Raw genomic sequence first — 23,071 nt, 5'->3', positions numbered from 1 at the left:
TTGAAATTAATTGAATGATCAAGATCTTAAGCCACCAAAGAATGAAAAGTCTGCGTACACACTTTGGGAGACTTTGCACGGCATGGTCCAGCAGCTTCATCTTCCACAATTATTTGTTTATTTTATAAAATGATCTATGTAAGGCCTGCATGTATCATTGCATGTACCATAATCCACTATAAGCAGCTGTTTTTTGGAGCTTTCTCTATTAGAATGAGAGGTAATTAAAAGTGGGAATTTGGTAAAATTCACCATCAAATCATGGCAGCTAACACTGTACCTCGCAATTTGTAAATGCTTGTTAAATAAATAGATAAATGAATCCATGCTATATATTGGTATATATTCATGAATATAGTCTTTGAATTGCTATATGTTCTATGTATTCATGAATGTAGTCTTTTTGTTATATTTATGAATAGCTATATATTCATGAATATAGTCTTTTTATTACTATAAAGCATTGAAAAATTATTTTTGCTTACCTTTAATACTCTAAACTGTTCTACTATTGAGATGATTCTATTTTAGGACTCTTTTTTTTAAGTGCAGAGAGTGAGCACTGATATTATTTATGACTGTATGCTTTGGGGATCCTTGTTCTTTTCATAGAAAAAGATAGGTTTACTACAAAAATATTCTATAGATCACATGGAGCTAATCCTGTAATATCCTAAACATAGTAATCTAAAGTTACAGATTTTAATTTGAACAAGCTGGAAGTGTATTTATAGAATGTGTATGTATGTATGTATCTATGTGTATGTATACATGTGTATTAAAAAGATATACTTTCAACCCATTTTAGTTTTTTAAGATTTTGTTTTCTTACGAATTTCTTATGGAATTATCAGTAGATAAATCAACTAAATACTTTAATAAACTTAATAGTTTTGGAAATGCTTTTGAGCAATTTTCTATTTACTGTTTTCCATTGTTTATATTTATTTTCACATCTGTTTCTACTGGTTTTACTGCAGCCCATGTAATATTTAATCATGCATATAAAAGTTTGGATGACGTCATACTCATGTGATATGAAAATACCCTTAGAAGAGACACTTAGTCCTTTATTATTGATCAGAAAGACATGTTGCAGTTTTTAACATTGGTGATTTTTTCACAAATTCTTCTTTTTCTTTTTTTTCTTTTTTTTCAGTACTTCTGAAATACCTCAGTTCCGGCTGCCATATGATGTAGTAAATTTTGAGATTGAGCTTATGAAGGACCTTGGTGTAAAGGTAAATGAAAAACATAACATGTGTATTGTTTAAAGAGAAAGGAGTAAGCTCTACACTAAAGTTTAACAGCAAAATGTCACATATTTTAGGAAAGAACAATTAAAAGCTACACCAGGCAGAAGCAGAAAGATGCTTCTCCTTGCTTAGGGCATTTGTCTGTCTACTGTCTGAATGCCACTAGCCTGGAAAAGGGCAATCAATAGTTCTCATCTGGCACGCCTGCATGTGATTAACTGTCTGTAAGAAACAAATTCCTAAATTGCTTTAGGGGTTCAGTGCAGCTAACAGAAGGATTTGGTTTCTTTAATCATGTTTTTTCCATGCAAGTTGTGTGCACTCTGAAACATTCGTAATTCACAATTTGGAACATAATTTCTTACGGAGGTTTATTTTATTATTATATGCATCATGTCAGTAGTGTTAATGTGATAATCCTTTCTCAACATAAGCAATAAATCAGTGGGGTAGAAAGCAACGACTTTGTATTTTTTTATTGTTTTGTGAAATAAATATTGTGGTGTTCTTTTAAAGATGGTCAAAAAGTTGACACATTGTGCTTTCAGAATATAGCTTTATATATTTCTGTTCTTTTCTATTATTTAAGAGTATTGCACTGTGGCTCTTCCCTTGAACATATTGCTATTTTGGTTTCAAAAATGTTAATTTTCCATAATCTAACACAATAGATTAATAAAATCCTGTGGTTTACATAATACATTCTGTAAGTACATGCAAATGATATTTTGAAAAGTAATTAACAAACTACTCATGGCTGTTGCATTTAGAAATAAAAATTAAAATAATCAATAAAAAGGGAAAACACTCAAAACAATATTGTATGCTTTTACACTTTTAACTGTGCTTTATTTGGCGGTAGTTTGGTGGTGAAACAATTACACATAATCACTAAACAAAGAATCTTATAGCAAGTAGACAGTACAGATGTGCACAACTTTATGAAAACTCAGTGTTCAAAAATAATGTTTGAAATAGATGATTTAAGGGTGATTATCTACTTATTAAAATATATTCTAAAAAGTTATTTAAATGTCTTTCATTTGGAGTACAAGTTCTTAATCAAATCTCATTAAATAGGGAAATGATTATTTATTGAGTCTTCAAACTAATATACTTGGCATTACTACCAATTGAAGATAAATTAGAAATTAAGGCACTTCTAAATTTATCTTATAAGTAATTGCAAAGTTGTATTCAATTTTTGCAGTTCCAGATTCATTGCATAAATTAGGGTATACCATTTGCTGTTATTAGGTAACTCATCAAAAGACACAGTAGTAGTTAATGAATTCAGTGCCAGAAAATACACATTTTAGTTATTTTCTAATTTTATAGCCAGGTACCTTGACACAGTCAAGTAATATTGCTACTTTGGTCAATATCTGTTCAAGATAAAAGTATGTTACTTTTATTTGTACAAAACATAAACTTACCTGCTTATATATGAAGAGAATGTCTCTGGACAGATAGAAGAATCTGATAGCATAGATTGCCTTTGGGAAATTGTGGAAAGGCTTTATCATCTTTTTGTATATTTGATTTTTAAACCCTATAAATTTATTATATTGTCAAGAAGAACTTAGAACCTAAATTAAAGAGGAAGTTATATTATCTTGTCCGCCTCTGGTTGTTTTAAGATGTGAAGTATTCAAGCTTGCTTTGTAAACCGTAAATTGTATGTGCAATTCTGAGGAGTAAGAGCAGCAAGATTCTTTTTCAGCTTTGAGAACCTGCATCCATTGATGAGATACTGCAGCTTCTTATGACCTATCAACTCTAGCCACACCTTTTTAAAACGTGTTCTACTTGTTACCTCTTTATCATCATCACCAGATTCTTTTTAACCTACCCTCTACTTCTCAGCTAACATTGTGTGTTTTTGAAATCAACAATAATTTCCTGGCAATTAAATGAATTGTGCTCTAGGTTCATACTGTTTAATTTCTGTGCAGCTATGACACATTCCTGTATGTATGTGTGTATATGTGTGTGTATTTGGGGCTTTCTGGTCTAGCATTACCTTCATTATCTGATTTTTCTTTTTCTTCCTCTTTCTAATGTGTTTGTTCATTTATTCAACAAATAATTATCGAGAATTTACTTTTGCCAAGTATTGTGCTAAGGGCTAGTCTACAACCATAATTCTTCAGAACTCCAGTCTTATATTCTTAGGAGTTTAATGAGCACATCCATCATCCAAATAACATAAACTCATCATATCCAAAACCAAGTTTAATTCATCATCTTCACTCCCGACTGTGTTCTTTAGCTAAATTTCTTGTTGAATAATTTTAAGTTATTTCATATCTAATAGCTTGATAGATTACTTCTTGTTAATAGTAAGATGAATTTTTCTAGTGGAATATTGTGTCACAAAAAATAATGAGAATTTTATCTGCTCTCTATTTGTACATTATATATATTTTTTCTTCTACTATTTCATTGGCTGGAATCTCTAGTATATCAAAAGTGTGATAATACATGGCACTTTTTTGCATTTATGAGAGAACATATTAATCATACTGAGTATTTTATTTTTCTAGACTTAGAATGTTAGATTTTTATTTAGTTTTTTGTTTATTTTGTGGAGAAAGGATGTTAAATTTTTAATTGCCCTTTTAAAAACTTATGTTCAGTTAGTAAATTGAATTATATTAACATTTATACTCTGGACTATATCCACTTTGCATAATGTTTTATTATATTTGTACATAAAGAACTAGATTTGTTTTGTTAGTCTTCTTAAAAATTTTTTTTTGTATTCACTTACTTATGAAATAAATATTAAAACTGAAAATATTTCAGGGAATAGTAAAGTATTGTTGTCGTTCTTGTAGAGTTTGAAATCTACTGAACACCCTTATTTGTTTATTTTTCTCTATTTATTTTTATTTATCTTCATGAGTTTGTGTAACAGAATTATGCTAGCCTTATAAAAATAAACTTCCCAGCATTTAATTATTTTATTGTTGGTAAGAATATTGTCTTGAGAATTACCTTTTTTGTCAGATTCGACAATTTTATTCTTCTGACCTCAAAGCCTTTTTTGAGAGACATAATTTTGACCTTTTCTTTTTTCATGTGATTACTAGTCTTTCCACCTATTTTATTCTCATGGCAATTTGGCCAATATATATTTTCTTTAAAAGAAAGTTCTGTTTCATTGAGATTTTTTAATTAATTAGCATATGAGTAGATTTAAACTATAAGATAAAAATATCTAATCTGTACCTGTGATTATTTTTGCTTTTGTGTTTCTAAACCTGTACATTGTGCTTTCTTAACTTTTCTTCTTGATAAGACTAGATAGTGGTTTCTCTAGTTACTGTATTCTTTAAAAGAACCAGCTCTCAGAGTTTTATGTTCCTGTATTCATTAATTGCTGATTTTATCTTTATTAATTCTTTCCCTCTGCTATCCTTACACTTGTTATTCTTTTTTAAACTCTTGAGTAACACACTTATTTTCATTTTTCTAGGTTGAATAATGAAACAATTTAAAATGATTAGTTTCTCTCTGAATAGATCCTTGTCAGCATCCATATCTTTTTTATTAGTATTATTGTTATTTTTATTGAGTAATTGTAGTTTTGTTTTTCTCTTTTATACAGAATTGTTTCAGATAATATTTTTATTTGATTCTGTATTCTTGTGATCGAATTCAAATTTTTTCACTTTACTTATCAGCAGGAAATATAATTTTTAATTTATCGAGTGTACTCTCAATTGATTTCATATCAAAGGATTATTTCTAAAATAATAAAATTATTCTGTAAAAAATAGTCTCTTAGCTGTTATATTTTTATAAAATCAAGAGATTTTATAAAAATTTCAATATAGACCACTGCAAATTATTTTCAACCCTAGGTGGACTTTAACAAAGGCTCTTTTGATATTTGTGTCAGATGATATTACTCATCTTTTAGATTATCTGCTCTTTACTCTCTATCTGTTGGTTTTGCAATTCAGAATTTAGGTGGCTATAAATATTTTCAAATAATTGATAAAATTCTATTGTGATTTAACTTAATTTGTAATTGCTTGGCATTTGTTCTGCTTCATGAGTTCAGTAAAAAATACCTAACTGAAATCTCTTCCTTGATAACCTCTCCTCATCATCCTTTTTTTTTTAGTACAGTTATTTGAAGCAAGCATTTTTGTTATTATAGGATATTATTGGAAAACATATAAAATCACGTCATATCTGTACTGGAAGGGAAAAACATGTCCGATAATAGTTGACAAAATAATTTTTTTTTCTAAAGAAAGCTAAACATTATTTTTAAATTCTTCCATCTCATCTTCTGTCTTAGAAATTCTAAAAATATTTAATCTATTTAGCCAAATGTTCTGTCAGAAAAATGTGAAGAGCATGTACATTGTTTTCTGTATATTTTATAATGGGTATCACATAGTTCATTTTAAGTAAGTGTTCCACTCCAAAACAGTTGTAAACCTTTATCCTACATTATATTTAGATATATATAATATATACAGGAAATATAATATATACAGGAGGTGCCAAAAAATGTACACACATTTTAAGAAAGGAAAACTGTATTAAAATTGTAGTACTCAATATATACCAATAACAAAAGATGAATACAAGTCATGTTTGACTTCTGCAATTACGAGAGGTGCTCAGAGTGGTTACCACCAGCATCTAGACACTTCTGATGACGGCGAACTACTGCTTGAGAAACATTGACCAAAGTGTCCACTTGGATACATTTTTTGGCACCCCCGATATATTCATATACTCCTATACTGGGGTACCAAAAAAAATGTATACACATGACTTGTATTCATCTTTCGTTGTTGGTATATATTTAGTATTACAATTGTAATACAGTTTTTTCCATTCTTAAAATGTGTATACCTTTTTTTGGCTCCCTCTGTATATATATATGAATAAATATTATGGATGTATAAAGAAAGTCTTCATCGAATCCAAAGTGGATATTGCAATGAACTTGGTTCAGGGCTTATTATATTCAGTCTTTATATTGATAGTAATAACTCTTACTCTGAGTGATAACTTTTATGCCAAAGTGGAGTGAATTTTATTTTGAATTTAGATAAGCAATTTGAGTATCCAGTCATATATCACTAAAGCCATTAAAGGAAGGTATAATATACGCTGTAGTCCCCATCTAAGAAAATCAAGTTGGGAAAATATTGCATATATAAAAGTACAGAGGAATAAAAGGAACAAAAATACAAACAGAATGTCCATCAGGTGATTTTTGTAACATCATATCTATTTAACAAATGTTAGGATTTCGTAGTATAGCAGACACAGGAATGTTTGTGATGTCTGTAATTGTCTGTAATACTAGTTTTAGTGAAGTTCTACACATCTCAGCCCGATTTCTCAAGGCGTAATACAAACAAAATTGTAACTTTTTTGTCACAAAATTATCTTTCTCCTTGTTCTCTCTGACTGAGATTGAGTTATTGATTGGATGGCAAATATTCGGGAGTCTGAGGCTTTATTAAAGGGAAATTTAACCAGATTGCTCAGCGCCGACAGGGAAGGGTCTTAGTGCTAAGGGCTATTCTCCTCCTTTCCCACAGTGCTTATCCACAATGTAGCCTTCCTGGTCCCAGCGCAATATATTAATGCCAAAAGTCAACTTACTTTTCTTTCTAGTTTTCAATTCAGAGAAACTGTAACTCAACTATTTACCTCCCACAGTTGCACAGTTGCCTACTAGGGTAGAAATAGACTGTAGAAGTGTAAAATATCTGTGGATCTTTCCTGCATGTTACAAACTCAGAGACATATTCACTACCCAGGATGGAAGGATTGAGATGTCTTCATTCTCATTTGATAAATCACATGTTGCCACTAGTAAATTAAACTCCTGCTTTACACACACACACACACACACACACACACACACACACCACCTTATGAAGGATGGAAGGTCTTTCTTGAATATGTTTGCTGAGGCAGATGACAATCTAAACCTAAAGTCAAGTATTCTGTGGATCATTTCTACTTGTTAACTCATTGGTAGGGCATTCTACTGCTCATCTTTGCAAACTGCATTCTTCTTCTATTTGCTTAAACTTTACCAAGCATATTTGGACCTATAGTTTGCTTTTATGTCTAACCTTTATCATATATTGATATTAAGTTTGTTTATTTCATAAAATAACCAGTAGAACTTTCCACTTTCTTAACAATCAGAAAAAAATAAATAAAATATCTATTTTTAAAAGTAAAAATTAAAATTTTAAAGTCTCCTTATCAGATACATTTAATAGCATCTAATTCTACTAACTCTAATAATAACACACATTATTAGAAACTTAGTATTAAACATTTTTAATAGTACACGATTACTTAATGTTCTGCTTTATTCTATGGTATTTGATATGTTCCAGAATTCTTAATATTAATTATTAATCTCACGTTGGTTGCCCCCTGCTTATAAACATTGCAACAGGTATTCTGTCTATTAATATAATAATGAGAGAGCACAATTTGCTACTGCAACTCAGAAATGAATTTGTGACAATACAAACATAGAAGGGAAGAGGTGAAAATCTGAATTTGCAAAGGGGGTTAATCCGGAGATAAGATGCATGCTAAAGAAAAAGGCCTACTGTACTTGTACTTATGAATTTTATGTAAACTTAATGGTAACCACTCAAAAAAGAAAATAAAATCCAGAACTGTGACACATAGCATATAAAAAGAGGAAACAGGGAAAAAAATCATAGAATACCACAAAATAAAATAACAGACAGAAACACAAAAGCAAAGGAACAGTGGAGACACTGAGCTATCAGAAAACAGATAGAATGGCTATAGGAAATCTTCATATATCAACAATCACCCGAAGTGTAAATGGACTTAACTCACCAATAAAAAGGCACAGAATAGCACATTGGATCAAACCACGAAATCCAACCATATGCTGCCTTCAAGGGATACATCTCAGCTACAAGGACAAATACAGACTCAAATTGAAAGGGTGGAACTATAAAAGAAAAAATAAAAGGAGTGGTCAAAAGATACATAGAAACAAATGAGAATGAAAATACATTGTATCAAAATTATTGGCAAGCTGTAAAAGCAGTATTAAGAGGGAAATTTATGTCATTACAGGTTATGTCAAGAAATAGGCCTATCTTAAGAAATAAGGAAAATCCCAAATAAGCAACCTAACAGTACATCTTAAATAACTAGAAGAAAAAGAAAAAAATGACACCCAAAGTCAGCATAAGGAAGGAAATAATAAAAATTTGGGAATTACATGAAATAGAGAATGAAAAGACAATAGAAATATTAATGCAACAGAGAGCTGGTTCTTGGAAAAGATTAAAGAAATTGACAAACCCCTGGATAGTCTCACTAAGGCAAAAAGAATAGACGCAAATAAACAAAATCAGAAATGAAAGCGGAGAAGTTATAACAGATACCACAGAAATACAAAGGATCTTCCAAGAATACTATAAAGGACTATATGCCACCACATTCAATAACCTAGAAAAAATGGACAAGTTCTTAGAAATATATAACCTTCCTGGACTGAATCATGAAGAAGCAGAAAATCTAAATAGACCAATCAACAGTAAGGAAATTGAAACCATCATCCAAAACCTCCCCAAAAGCAAAAGTCCAAGACCGGATGGCTTGGCTAGTGAATTCTACCAAACATTCAAAGATTATCTAACACCTGTCCTTCTCAAACTCTTCCACAAAATTAAAGGCAATACTTCCTTATTCATTTTATGAGGCCAACATTACTCTGATACCAAAACCTGGTAAGGATACCACAAAAAAAGAAAATTACAGACCAATATCTTTGATGAGTATAGACACAAAAATCATAAACAAAATACTAGCAAATCAAATACAATACATTAAAAAGATTATGCAACATGACCAAGTGGGGTTCATCCCCGGGGCACAAGGATGGTTCAACATATGCAGATTGATCAATGTGATACATCACATAAACAAAATAAAGGGTAAAAATCATATCATATCAATAGATGCAGAAAAAGCATTTGACAAGATACAGCATCCATTTATGATTAAAACACTTAATAAAATAGGTATAGAAGGAAAATACCTTAACATAATAAAGGCCATATGTGACAAGCCCTCAGCTAATCTCATAATTAATGGTGAAAAACTGAAACCCTTTGCGCTACGTTCAGGAACACGACAGGGCTGTCCCCTATCACCTCTGCTTTTCAACATAGTGTTGGAAGTCCTTGCCAGAGCAATCAGGCAAGAGAAAGAAATAAAAGGCATCCAAATTGGGAATGAAGAAGTTAAATTGTCACTTTTTGCAGATGACATGATGCTATATATTTTAGAAAAACAAAATGGCCCTGTGTGGTGTTGTCCCAGTGATCTTCTTCCCTTACTGTCTCTCTTCTTTGCACTTTATACTCCAGAAACACTACAGGTTTGGTAGGTATCCACATATGAGGTGTGCTCACAAAATACGGTGAATGTTTAAATTTTAAAAATATATATTACAGTAAAAGACACATTGCCATTAATTTCTTTCAAAATAGTACCCCTCACTTCAAACACACTTATCGTTTTTGCCACTTTCTGAAGCAGGTCTGGGAGTCCTTTTTCATGAGTGTTTTTGGTTGTGCTGCCATGGCTGCCTTGATGTCCTGAATCATTTTGACTTTGGGGAAGAGCCAGAAGTCACACGGTGCCAGATCCAGTGAATAAGGTGGATGAGGACACACCATAATGTTTTTATTTGACAGAAATTGCCATCTATCAGAGCAATGTGTGACATGGAGTGTTTTCATGATGGAGTATGAAGTAAACACACTCATGAAAGAGGACTTCCATAACTGCTTCAGAAAGTGGCAACAATGGTGGGATAAGTGTATTTGAAGTAAAGGGGAGTATTTTGAGGGGGATTAATGGCAATGTGTCTTTTACTGTGATACTTCTTTTTTTAAAAATTTAAGCATTCACTGTATTTTCAGGGCACACCTCGTATAATGTGTTGTTGTGTGCCTTTGGGCATAGTGCCAGTTCTGCTTGTAACCTCCTTCATTCTCCTTATAACCTCCAAAGACATCAGAGCGTCGCTGTTACTCTTGCTCTGCAATTAGAGTACACATGGGACTTTGATAAAGGTCCTCTACACTCTCTTGCTCCTTAGTACCCTCATCTGTAAAATGAGGACACTGATACCACTTCATAGGTTAATTGTGAGGATTAAATGAGTCTGTACATGCAGCATTTAGAAGATAACCTTGCACCTGGTCAAGGCTCTATGCAGGTTAGTTGTGATTATTGTTTCGTAGGTAAAATTCATTCTTCCTCTGTAACTTAATTTAAAAACTTGTTTTTAGGAACATGCTGTCTTCAGAACCTAAGGAAGCCTACCAGGCACTTATACTTCCTTCTTTATGGTAGTAAATGAGAGCAAAATTGCAGCAAAACCTTTTACTTTAGAGAGGCTATATTGGCACATGACTGATGAGTGGGCCCCTAAACTTCACTCAAGGGGCTTGTCTCTGGTCATCCTAGAGTTCCGTTTCTGCCATCTGGAGCGCATGTGGCTGAACAAAGTCTCTGGCACACCCGTCACCACTTGCTCATGTTGTCTGGTCTACATGATGTTTTCAGTGTAACGGATCACTGTGGTGTTTTGTGAGATGGCCAGGTCATTTCAGAGTATGTGTACTCTTACACGACAATCGACATATTCTTGAGGCAAAACTGTAAATGAGTATTATCTTTCCCCCGTGAATGTGAACTATTTTTGATCCCCTTTCCTCGGAAGCAGTATGGAAAAGTATGCCACATGCATTGTACCTGTGGCCTTATTAATCGGCTGTAGAAATCATACCACATTGGTCATAGAAACCGCAGTCAGAGCTACTCTTTGGTCAAACCTCTAGTACTTTACAGTTATTTTCCTGGAATCATCTTGTCTCAGCAGGGGCGAGACTGGTGAATTAAACAGAAATATAACATAGACCACCACCATCTCTCCTCATCGCATCCATCCCCAGGATATGATAACATGTTTGATTTACCCTCAGCCAGGGTTTTAGAAGTTTTCTGGCCTTTCTAATTATTATAGCTATTGTAGCTCTTACTGCACAGAGATCCAATGTGGGTTACTTTAGCTGACAAACACAACAATTTTGATATTGCAGTTGAAACTGAGAAAAGAATCACTAACTGGGGCTGGGATTTCAGTGGGCCCACTGTGAGCTAGACATTAGCCAGACTTCGGTTTTTCTTTCATCGCTCTAGGTCCCCATTCTTACATCTTCAGATATCAGTATCAATGAAGAATCTGGGTCCAATGTCCTTGAAATGTGTGATTATTTCCCTTTACCCAGTATACGGTCACATAGGAAAATGACCATAGTTCCCTTTGGAGAATGACTAGGGTAAGCATCACAGTATTTATTTGCCTGGATGTTGCAGGGTCCTTTTTCCTAGGAGCTGGCCACCTCTACAGTTAGTAGATTCCAGATCTGAAAATTGACTCACGTCTGGGAACTGGACAAAATATTGTGACTTTTAATAGGGATGGCTCCTCTCTGTTTCCTGAGTTTATTCGTCTTCCCCGGAAAATGTTCCCAGTCAAAATTCTATCCATTCTTTAAAAATGTCTTATTGAAATCCCACTACTTCCCTTTATCCTCATCCTTATGACCTTAGCCAGAATGAATCTCTTTTTCCTCTAAATTCTCCTAGACGTGTGTTGATTACACTCTGTTTTATATTTATTTGTGTACATTTTCTGCACATATCTTGACTACACATTGAGGCAGAAATGGTCTCATTTATCATTTCATTGTTTAAAGCACCCCCATATAGTGCCTTGAACATAGTAATCAAGCTATGAAATTTTACTGATGTGATTTTAAATATATTAGCTTTTCTTCACTACTTTATTCAAAGGTAAAATGCACTTAGCCTTTAAGCAAAACATGTTAGTGTTCCACTTATATACCACTTTGTATATGTAACCTCTATACTAAAACATAAAAATATTTCTACACATGTATGGAAATTGATATATATCAAGTTTCTGTTATTTTTGCTGTTGGAAATTAAGCTTTTATTAATCAAATACCAAAACATCATTATTCACATATTGTTTCTTATAGATAATTTGCGGTAAAACCCTTTCAGTGAATGAAGTGACTCTTCGCACTTTGAAAGAAGAAGGATACCAAGCTGCTTTCATAGGAATAGGTGAGTAGCTTACTTTTAAATATTTTTCCTTATAATATTCTTTTACATTTCCTGACAAGATACAGAATAACTGCCTTCAGACATGTCTGTGGTAGAAGTTATATCTGTTCAGAGAATAGTAGACAGAAATAAGTAGGCAGAGAAAATTGTCTATTTTACAACTGGTTGTGCTGTCTCACCTGCATTATGGATAGACTCTGGCGAGACCATCTTTATCTTCCCATTCTCTCACTGTAGCATCATCACCAGTGAACATTTCTAAGAAGCAAAATGTTCTCAAGTCATGACATGGAAGCTCAGGATTTGGGCTCAGAGACGTTTAGATGCTGTAGCTTTCTCTTTATGATCAAACAAAATGGCTATATTGATAGTAAAGCACAGAATTGACTTGTCTTCTTGTTCTATTCATTTGTTTTCAAAATTTCCTGAAGACTTTTCCTATTTGGCTGAATTTGAAAGCTGTATAACCATAGTTCTGAAATATACATGGACACTCGTAGCTGCAAAACACAATGTGTCTTATGGCTTCATATTTTACCTAAATATCCTATAGGTATTGAGTTTTTCTAACATTTTTTTTCTGCCCACTTATTGTTAGTTGAGAGACCAGAGAGAACAGTTGGTTTAATTTAGTCTTTGTCTCATGAACTTGGTATCCTTCTCTCATATGAGTAAATCCATCCTGATGTATTTAGTTTCTCTGTCTCTTCTGCAGTTCACACACTTTGAATATGAATATCTAAGTAATGAATCTACTCAGAGATTGAAAAGCTGTTCCACCTCTTTAAGTGATCACACACTGGGTAGCATTTGTTTTGGGACTAACCCTTTTCATAGCATTTCTAGAGTGAAAACATCAGGAATTCTTCTTAGCCTACCAAATTTTCTTTTCAGTATGCCATATGATCCCTTTCTAGGTAATTGCTACCAAGCCTAAGACCATTTCTGTCACTCCCTTCATTTAGATGAAGAATTATGGAGAGGAAAATAAATTTTCACTATTTTCTAGCTTCTAAATGTATTGGACCTCCTTCTTATCAGAAGCTTGAATGCCATTGTCATTACCATTTTTCTATATTATCTTAATTTAAGTACAATAATCATTGTGTAGATCAAAACTAGGAAGGAGAAAATGTCTTAAATTTTCTCTAGGTTCCGTTTTGAGAGGCATTGTAGAGACTTTGGTTTTACTTTTCCAACTTTACAGTTGTGTTGAGAATTTAACATAAAGAAATAAGGCAAGTATTTATCAAGTATATTCTACTACCATATTTCCCTGAAAATAAGACCTAACTGGAATATAAGCCCTAGCACGATTTTTCAGGATGACGTCCCCTAAACATAAGCCCTAATGTGTATTTTGGAGCAAAAATTAATATAAAACCTGGTCTTATTTTTGGGGAAACATGGTAATAAAAGCAGCATTGGATCAGTAAGTTGTTGTTACTCTCAACAAACACTTGCTCAGAAATGCTTTGTTGGTAATAAAAGGACAATTTAGTCAAGCAATATGTCTGAGATATTGGTGATGTTTTCAAATAGCTATTTGAAATTCACCATTGTGGTTTCCTACAGCAGTTGTATATAAAAGATATGTTTTCCATTAAAGGAGTTGTATATGCCAGTGCAGTTTTGCGTATCTCTATGAATGCTGTCTAAAAAGAATCTCTGTACTGAAGAGATAGAGGCCAAATAAATAAAAATGCATTGAAATAGCTCTAGATCAATAATATAAGAAGCAAATTATAACAAAATTTTGGAATAATTAAAAGGTTTGTCACTCTGAGTGATTTCAACCAAGTGCTGTCTTCCATCTGTAAGAATCTAATGTTTCAGGTTTTTTTTTTCCTTTTATTTTATTCCATTAAGTCCCCTTACATATGTTTCTTGATAATGCTACATCCCTTCACAGTACTCCATTTGACTCTGCACTAATGGTGTGAATACTGTGTTTAAAATGTGGAGTCCTTTCATATTGATGTTGCTATGCATTTTCATGCTGGGAAATTTTCATGCTGGGAAATCTTTTGACATTTTGGTATAGTGATGTGTAGAACGCAGTTATGTTCTATTTCAGTATTTGATATGAATATATACAAGAAAGTTTCATCTTGTCAAAAAAAAAAAAAAAAAAGCTGCTGTCTGTAGAAGACAAGTAGCTTCCTCCTCCAGGAGTTGTTTATTTGACGCTCTTGATTGCTGAGGTGGGAGTTTTGACCTTTCTGTTACCATATAGCTGCCTGTCACTTGGGCAGCCTCACGTCCTTTCATGCTTTTGTTCATTAACCATGCGTCTCTATCAGATTTAAACTTCACTCACTATTTTCCTGTTTCCCACTCAGTTTGGAGAAGTTAATTTTGGAATAGGACTTCCATATTATTTAGGACATAGGTTTGGGCACTTTAAGAAAGGGTAATAATAGAGGCTTAAGAAAGATCACACATTTAACAGTGTGATCCATCCTCAATACCGGATTTTCATCTTTGGTCATTAATGGCCACTTTGTCCACATTGCTGTTAACAAAAATGGAAAATAGGGAAGGGAACTTGCACATACCAGTTTTATCTCTGTCTGCAACATGGTCACAGAAACGTGCCTAGCAGCAAAGGATGCTGGGAATTATAGCCTTCAGCTGGGTGGGCATATACCCCATTAAACTTCTGTTACTATAGAAAAAGAGGATGCTCGAGCTATAGAGAGAAAAGAAGGAAAGGTCTCTGCCATAGGTTTGCATCATCATTGGTATTTGATACATGGATTCCTTATTGAGAAAAATCAATAAAGCACTTAGTAGCAAAGAAAACCCTTTTTGAACTTAGTGCTTATATATTGGTTACAGAGTTTACTTAAGAAAATGGAATATATTTATCTTACTGTAGTTGGAAATTCCAATATATAGATCTATATTTATAAGTACTGTCCAGTATATGTTACTTTGTATAAGAGAAAAAAGTGACTTTATTTTTATTAAATATAGTTTATTAAGGTTAGCTTAATAAATCCATTTGCTAATACTAGTGCGTTCTCATGTTTCTTATTTTTAATATTGTGTGTGATGTTGCTGGTGAAAACTTTCTCACTTTTAGGCTTTTTCCTAACTGATGCTAACAGTGTCTGTTAAAGAAATTATCTCATTGTACATACATCAGTGTGAGACTTAAAGAGTTACATCTCTTTGTTCGTGAGAGATTTTGTTTCTTCTAAGTAAAATCAAGATAAGTGAGATTAAGCTCTGTGTCTTATTGAAAATGTATTGCGTTGTTTGGAGACAATTGGGATTTTTTAAAAGACTGAAATTTTGGTATTTTTTATTGAAATAAAAGTGTTTGCACAGTATGTTAATGTCAATGTTCAGAAATAGAATTAGAACATCCAGTATAAAAGGGCTTTTTCAAAGTATTGGATGGTTCCCTTTGCTTGGTATTATAATCAATATAATGAACTATAACCATAATTTATCTTTTATTTAAAAAAAAATGTACACGAAAGACTGGAAAGTATCAAAGTGTGTTATACATGGTTAGGCCAAGTGTTATTTTCTTAAAAATATTTTTCAGTTGTATGTGTATTTTTTGGATATGTTTTCTTGCATATGCACACTACATAATATGAAATGTATATTTTTAAATGTGGCTTAGTAGCCAATGTTTGAAAGCCAGTGCTGTACATTGTAAAGACCCTGAAATACTAACTGCCTGTCGCCATATCATGTCCAACACCTATTAATAAGTAGCTGTTGAGTGAATTAAATAAGTATTGAAATATTGCAATATTGCAAGCACTATGCTGAAATTAAAAATGTAAATAAATCAAAATTTATTTTAATTACCTAGATTTTAATTTCAGTCAGGAAAATCATGAAATATCCCAACAGCAATATTCACACAATTTTGGGAATGAGAAGTATATGGACCTGAGTGTAGTTTTTCTTTTTTCGTTAAAGTCCTTTAGTGTGATTAAATTCTAGAGCTACTGTTCTAGATGACTGAAGAACTGAACGCTTAGTCTTTGCTTTAAAAAGGCCCATTTTTGTTGCCTTTTCTGATTGTCCATTTTCTGGTAGTTTACCTCTTGTATTCTCACAAAACATGGTGGCGTTGAAAAGTTTAAACAAGCATGAGAGGGAAAGAACATACACTAAGACACCCTCAGATAAATAGCAAAACTTTTTATATTTTTTGACAGATATTTTTTTTTCTGAATTTTTGGTTTTAATACTTGGGAGAAAAAAAGGAGTACAGGGGAAGCAGCAGTAAAATCTATTACTACAGTCACAATAGACACAAAGGGAGCAGGAAAATGTGGAGATAGCTAACTGTCTCCCCGCAGGATATTCTACTTGTGTCTGCCTCAAAGACTGTTCTTAAAATCATTTCCGACTATTACCATTCCCTTACCTGAATGCTGCTAGACCATTGCTATAGCCTCCTAACCAAGTCTCCTTGGCCACAGTTATTCACACAGCAGAAATAGTGATCTTTCGAAAATTAGATTTTATCATGGCATTCCCTTATTAAGTTCCCTCCTCCTAACCGTGGCTCCCTATTTTCTTCAACATACAAGAAGAACTCCTCAAAGTAAGACTTTCAAGACTCTTTATGATTTGGTCAACAGTTTATGCCTCCAGTCACTTTACCCATTAGATTGTGTTTCAGCGTTTTTAACTGTGTTCAGTTTTACCTCATCTCAATTTTTTTTGGTCTCAGTTTTTGGACATGAACTATCATTATTTTCATAGTTAAGTTCATAGCTTCGATGTCCTTTTTTTAACTTCACATAGTTCTCTTTTCTTGTAATGATCCACTCCCTACCTTCACTCTTTAGCCTGAATAAGTGAAGTCATTTCCTTTGCTCCAACCCCCAAACTATTATGTTCCTGTTTCCTTTCTGGATGTCCACACTAAACTTTGTACTTTATTACAGCACTTATTTTCTGAATGTGTTATAATTGGCTGCTTACACGTTTGTTTCCTCTACTAGAAGTTATAATCTTGCAGGCTTATTCTGTCTGCCTTATTCATAGATCTTCAGTGCCTAGCCATGTGTCTGGCACATAGCTGGAACACTAAGTATTTTTAACTATTTATTTATTTTTATTTTTTATTATTGATTTGTAATGCAACTGTTTTGACTATTTTCCAAAATAAATTGATAGGATGTTAAAACATGCTGTGGAGGGCTATTATAACACTGAACACACCCAGAAAGAAATAGATATTATATTACTGTAAAGTTTGTATTATACTACAAATGAAATAAACAAGTGGGAGTAATGGTATTAATGGTGGTGATATTGGTAGTAGTAGTAGTAATAAGTAAAATATCATGTGCTTAATTATTTTCTCTCAATTTTAAATATAATCTATGCCATTAAATCTTAAAATGGCTCTTGAAGTGGATATTAACTCTATTTTATGGATAAAAATTAAGATAAAAGAAAAGTACTAAATGGCAACTAAAATGTGGAAAGTGAATTTTATACAGAAGAGAGGAAAAGCATAGCAAATGCAAACATCTGTATGTCAATATAAAAAGCTGTTATAGACACAGTGACTCAAAGCCAATAAATCAGCTGATGGCACCTGACTACCTTGAGGTGTTGAACTGAAGGATCCCAATCTGGGGCCCTTGCAAGAACTATGGCTGCAAGAACTAGTCTTTCTACTTAGCCTCACTTATTGTTGCCTCCAGTTGGTTTTTTTCAGTTACTATCAGAAAAGAATATTTTTTAAATGTGATGATTCCCAAATATTGTAGCAGGTAAAGAAGAGGTCATTACAGTAAAGAAAATCCATTGAGAGATTGTGGTATTAAATTTGCTACAGTATGGCCTTTAGTTAAATCTCTTGTGCCTTCTTAGAGCTAGAATTTTTCTCGGGAAAAAGTTATTCTTAATCAGGAGTTTCTAAATTGTACACAATCAGATTTGTTTAAAAGAAAATGCAGTAAGGTTTTTACACCACCCTCTTTACTTCTGTTCACTGGTATTTAGGGATGCACAATTCTGAATAGACTGTTTTAAAATAATAAACCTGACTTAATTTTAAGCAAAAAGAAAAAAAAGGCAGGAATATTTTGCCAACCAGCTTTTTTTTATTTGTAATATTGTCTAATCTAGTGTCACTTATAAGTACTCAATTATAATTGTGAGGTGGCTTCCAAGAAATCAGAAATGAGGAAAATAGAATTCCAGCTGAGAGTTCATTAAATCATCACTTAATGAGCTCAAGCAAATCCCCCAGAAGGAGATAAAATAGATGTATGGCAATTACTCTTTGATCATATTAACATACGAGTATCTATAGAAGGTGCATCTTAATCTTCAGAATCAGGTAATAGGGACTGGTCACCTGTACGAGTACAGAAAAAAAAGGTATATACATATATATTCAAATTCCAAGGATCTGGATTATTTGAGCCCATATTGTGAAGATATACAGGTAAATCCATGTTAAAGACCTCTAAATCTCCTTGTTCTAGTTCTTAGTTCACCAAGCTGCCATTGATTCCTAAACAGTTTGATTATATTAGGGGAATGCTAATCACATCAATAATAGTAATCCTGTTCCCTATGATGGTAATTGTTGTCACCCCAAATCACTCTGCTTCTCTTAGTAATATGATACTGTAATATGAAGAACGCTCCATATGAGGTAACACTGCTCACAAACTGTAAATGTTTCAGATATTTTTAGTGGTTATCACTGCATTTAGAATAAGTCAAATTTTCTTTCTTTTTTTTATACATTAATATACCAATACCTTTATTGTTCCATGTTATAGTGTAACATTTCGGTAGTTCTTTTCATGGTTCAGTTAAATCCTAAGCCAATGACAAGAAAGAGAGAGAGAGAGAGAGAGAGAGAGAGAGAGAGAGAGAGAGAGAGAGAGAGAGAAAGAAAAAAAGAAAAAGAAAAATGGTATCTACATGTGAGACTCGGCTTCCTCTTTCTCTCCTTTGTGGCATCTCAGTTGGTTTTTGTATTGTCTGAAGAACAGATAGATTTGCAGAGATTCCGTGAGGCTGGGTTTCTATAAAAGTTGAAGCAAACAGTTTCGATGTATCACATGTAAACAGTTGATCTTAATTGGATGATCCCATACCCTGGCATTTTGTTGTTGGTTCACTTTCTTCTCCTTGTCCGAGAGTAGATGAGGGTAGAGGGTAGTGGTATTTTCTGTTGGAGACAGTAGACCCAGTTGATGAAGAAGGAGACTTGGCAGGAGATAAAGTCCTGTCTTCCTGACGTTGGCCATCTTGGGAGTGATAGGTGAGGGTGAGATGTTTTGAATGTGAGTGCATGTGTATGAGGTTCAGTGGGAAAGTAGTAGAAGCAAAGGGACTCAAATTTTCTTAGTATGACTTTCAACTGCCTACTATAGCTGTCCTAATATACTCTTTTAGCCTTCAATCTACCACTTTATAGGCCTCTCCCACCATCATTTATCTAGCCATTCCTAAAAAGTAACCTGTATCTCCCACCATTGTACCTTGGCTCTCTTTCCTTTCCTGGGAAAATTTTTCAGTCTGTTTCTACATGGTAAAGTCAATACTTACAATATTCATCTCAAATGCCACTTCCTACATAAGACTTTCATAGTCATCCTGCTGAGATAAATGTTTAGTTTGTGTTCCTACACAGCAAAATGTTTTATACGTCATTTATAGGACTGCATATAGTTATCCTTTTATTATCTTTGGTGGTGTGCGTATTTCCACTCCCCCACTCCATGCACAAACACACTATGGTAAAAACATGTAAGACTTGGGATTAATTTTTTTAAATCTTTGTGTACACAATTTCAGCACATTTTGTGACACGTGAATAAAATTTTTGAAAGTAAAATCATTGAAAGAGTAAAAAGAAAAGAGGAAACAAAGGAAGAAATGAAGAACAATGTAATAAGTTCTTGAGAAGTTTGAAACTATACTTGATTATTCAGCCTTTTTTATTTAGTTTTTAATTTTTATTATTTTTTATAGATTTTATTGGAGAAGGGGAACAGGACTTTATTGGGGAACAGTGTGTACTTCCAGGACTTTTTTCCAAGTCAAGTTGTTGTCCTTTCACTCCTAGCTGTGGAGGGTGCCGTTCAGCTTCAAATTGTTGTCCTTTCAGTCTTAGTTGTGGAGGGTGCAGCTCAGCTCCAGGTCCAGTTGCCATTGCTAGTTGTAGGGGGCACAGCCCATCATCCCTTGCGGGACTTGAGGACTTGAACTGGCAACCTTGTGGTTGAGAGCCCGCGCTCCAACCAACAACTGAGCCCTCTGGGAGGCAGCTCAGCCCAAGGTGCCGTGCTCAATTTTAGTTGCAGGGGTTAGAGCCCACCATCCCATGTGGGACTCAAGGAATTGAACTGGCAACCTTGTGGTTGAGAGCCCACTGGCCCAGGTGGGAATTGAACCAGCAGCCTTTGGAGTTAGGAGCATGGAGCTCTAACCGCCTGAGCCACCGGGCCGGCCCCTATTTAGCCTTTTTTAAATTCATGGATCTTTCCAAGCATTCTGATATATCTTTTCGTTTTGTTTTTTTTTTTTACAAAATTCAAAGACCTGATTATGGTTTTGATTACCCACTCAAAGGCAATGAATTTCAAATTCTAAATGTTGTAGTTAATGTCATTCTTACATTTATGCTTTATCATTACATAAAGTATTATATTGCTATGTTGAATATTAGGTATTTTCTTTGAGCATTTTGGAAAAGGTAATGTTAATTTCTTGACAGTTTTTAATATGAATTGTATGATGAAGATGGTGATGTAACAAAATCTTTTTTAAAAAGTGGCCTTTGTAGCTGGTAGAATTCCTAGAACATTGTAGATTTTTGTTAAATATCTATGAATTAATTAATTACTTAATTAATTAAAAGACATCTACTTTTTCCATAACACAGTCAAAAGAAGTAATTTATTCAACAAAAGGATTATTTTCAAGTATTCTATACTCCATGTTCTTTTTATTCAACACTTTCTATAAAAGAGTGTAAATTGTGTTTCAAAATATTGAACACTTCTTTGGATTTCTTTTGATGGAGACATGGAGGAATATTTATTACATTTCTCTCTCTCTATATATATATATATATATTTCAAGGAATGAAAATATATTTTACTTACATGAATTGCTTAAATTGAAGGAGAAAGAGACTCTTTTGTTCTTTTCATTGTTCAAGCACTATATATGGAGGGTGCCAAAAAAATGTTACGCATTTTAAGGAAGGAAAAAACTACTAAAATTGTAATAATATATATCGATAATAAAAGATGTATACAAGTCACATTTGACTTCTGCACTTACAAAAGGTGCTCACTATAGTTCTGGGTTATCTTCTAGAGATAGGATGTTGATGATAAAGGAAAATCTTTCGAATAATTAATAAAATTAGAAGTCACTGAGGTAGTCGATAGTGTCACAGAGGAATTAGGGAATATCATAATACACCACCACCCCCCAATTCAATGAAGTTGAATCTGGAATTTTTGATTACATTGAACACATGTGTACAACACATCAGTGATTTCCAATTAGAGCTGGGGGCATACTACTGGATAGCTCTATGCACAGCACTAACCACACAGCTCTGCTTAGCTTACACTTTTGCAAATCACTGTACATAAAAGTGGGTAAAATAAGGGAACCCATTACACACAAGGAAAAAGATTAATAAGAGAGGCTTGAAAAATGATATGGAAATGGCAGAAGCTGGTGCAAATTAGAGGAAAGTAGGTACATGGCTATTTGTGCTTTAGATTGCATTGTAGAAATCATCTTTCCGAAGAATAGAAATGAGAAACTTTGCAAATTAATTTGTGTCTTATTTATCACTTATTTCCTATATACACTTTTTATAAGTTAGGCTATGCCATCTTTGGCTACCAGCATTAGATCAGATGAACACTGTTCTTTTTCGTTGACATTTGAACACTTTTTGACATTAAATGCTTAGAAGCAATATGTTCTACAGCAAGACCATCACTTTTAAGACTTCATTAAAATACTGTATTTTAAGTAATAACTATGTTTAAAAGAAATTCAATTGAAATTTATATCAAATTATTTTTTCTCCGGATACTGCCTTTAAATTGTCTAAGGGTGTCCAGCAAAATGACGTTGTTCTAAATTCCCCAATGCTCTTATTGTATGACGCAAATTTACTTAAATGAGTAAATTAAAAATTAATAGGGGAGAACCTACTTTGGTTAAATTACTCTTTCTCAATTTCTTAAACTCATGTTACTTGATAATATTGTTTAAGTTATACAAGGAATTAGTATATGGGAAAAACAGTACTGGAATCCTGATGAATTTATACCATTAACTCAAATAACATAACCCTTTAAAGTACATTATTAAGAGTATTTACTGTGGACATTTAAGAAAAAGTTTTTGAAACAAATTTTTGGTGTATTTACTTTTTTATCTTCAAATATGTAAGAAATCTTGATGCATGTGATTGTCTGATTAACCATGCAGTGCCACCTGGTGTGTAAATGACAAGAACATTACACATCAAAGGCTCTGTTCACACCCACCCACCCCCTTCACAAACTTAAGTAGCAGAAAGTTAACAGAGGCTCACTTTGCTGTGT

General features: G+C 33.2%; 1 protein-coding gene across 2 annotated transcripts in view; it reads left to right on the top strand.

The window, feature by feature from the left end:
* Positions 1-23,071, top strand: part of DPYD (dihydropyrimidine dehydrogenase) — a 795,862-nt gene that overhangs the window by 207,800 nt on the left and 564,991 nt on the right. For both annotated transcript variants that reach the window (XM_019747023.2, XM_074319316.1), the window contains exons 7-8: positions 1,160-1,241; positions 12,389-12,476. In XM_019747023.2, the coding sequence (XP_019602582.2) occupies positions 1,160-1,241; positions 12,389-12,476 (170 nt within the window). The remainder of the gene's footprint in view (positions 1-1,159; positions 1,242-12,388; positions 12,477-23,071) is intronic.

The sequence above is a fragment of the Rhinolophus sinicus genome, linkage group LG14 (genome assembly GCF_036562045.2).
Source record: "Rhinolophus sinicus isolate RSC01 linkage group LG14, ASM3656204v1, whole genome shotgun sequence".
Taxonomy (NCBI): Eukaryota; Metazoa; Chordata; class Mammalia; order Chiroptera; family Rhinolophidae; genus Rhinolophus; species Rhinolophus sinicus.
Note: the sequence above shows the minus strand (reverse complement) of the source record. Positions and strands in the feature narration are given on the sequence as shown.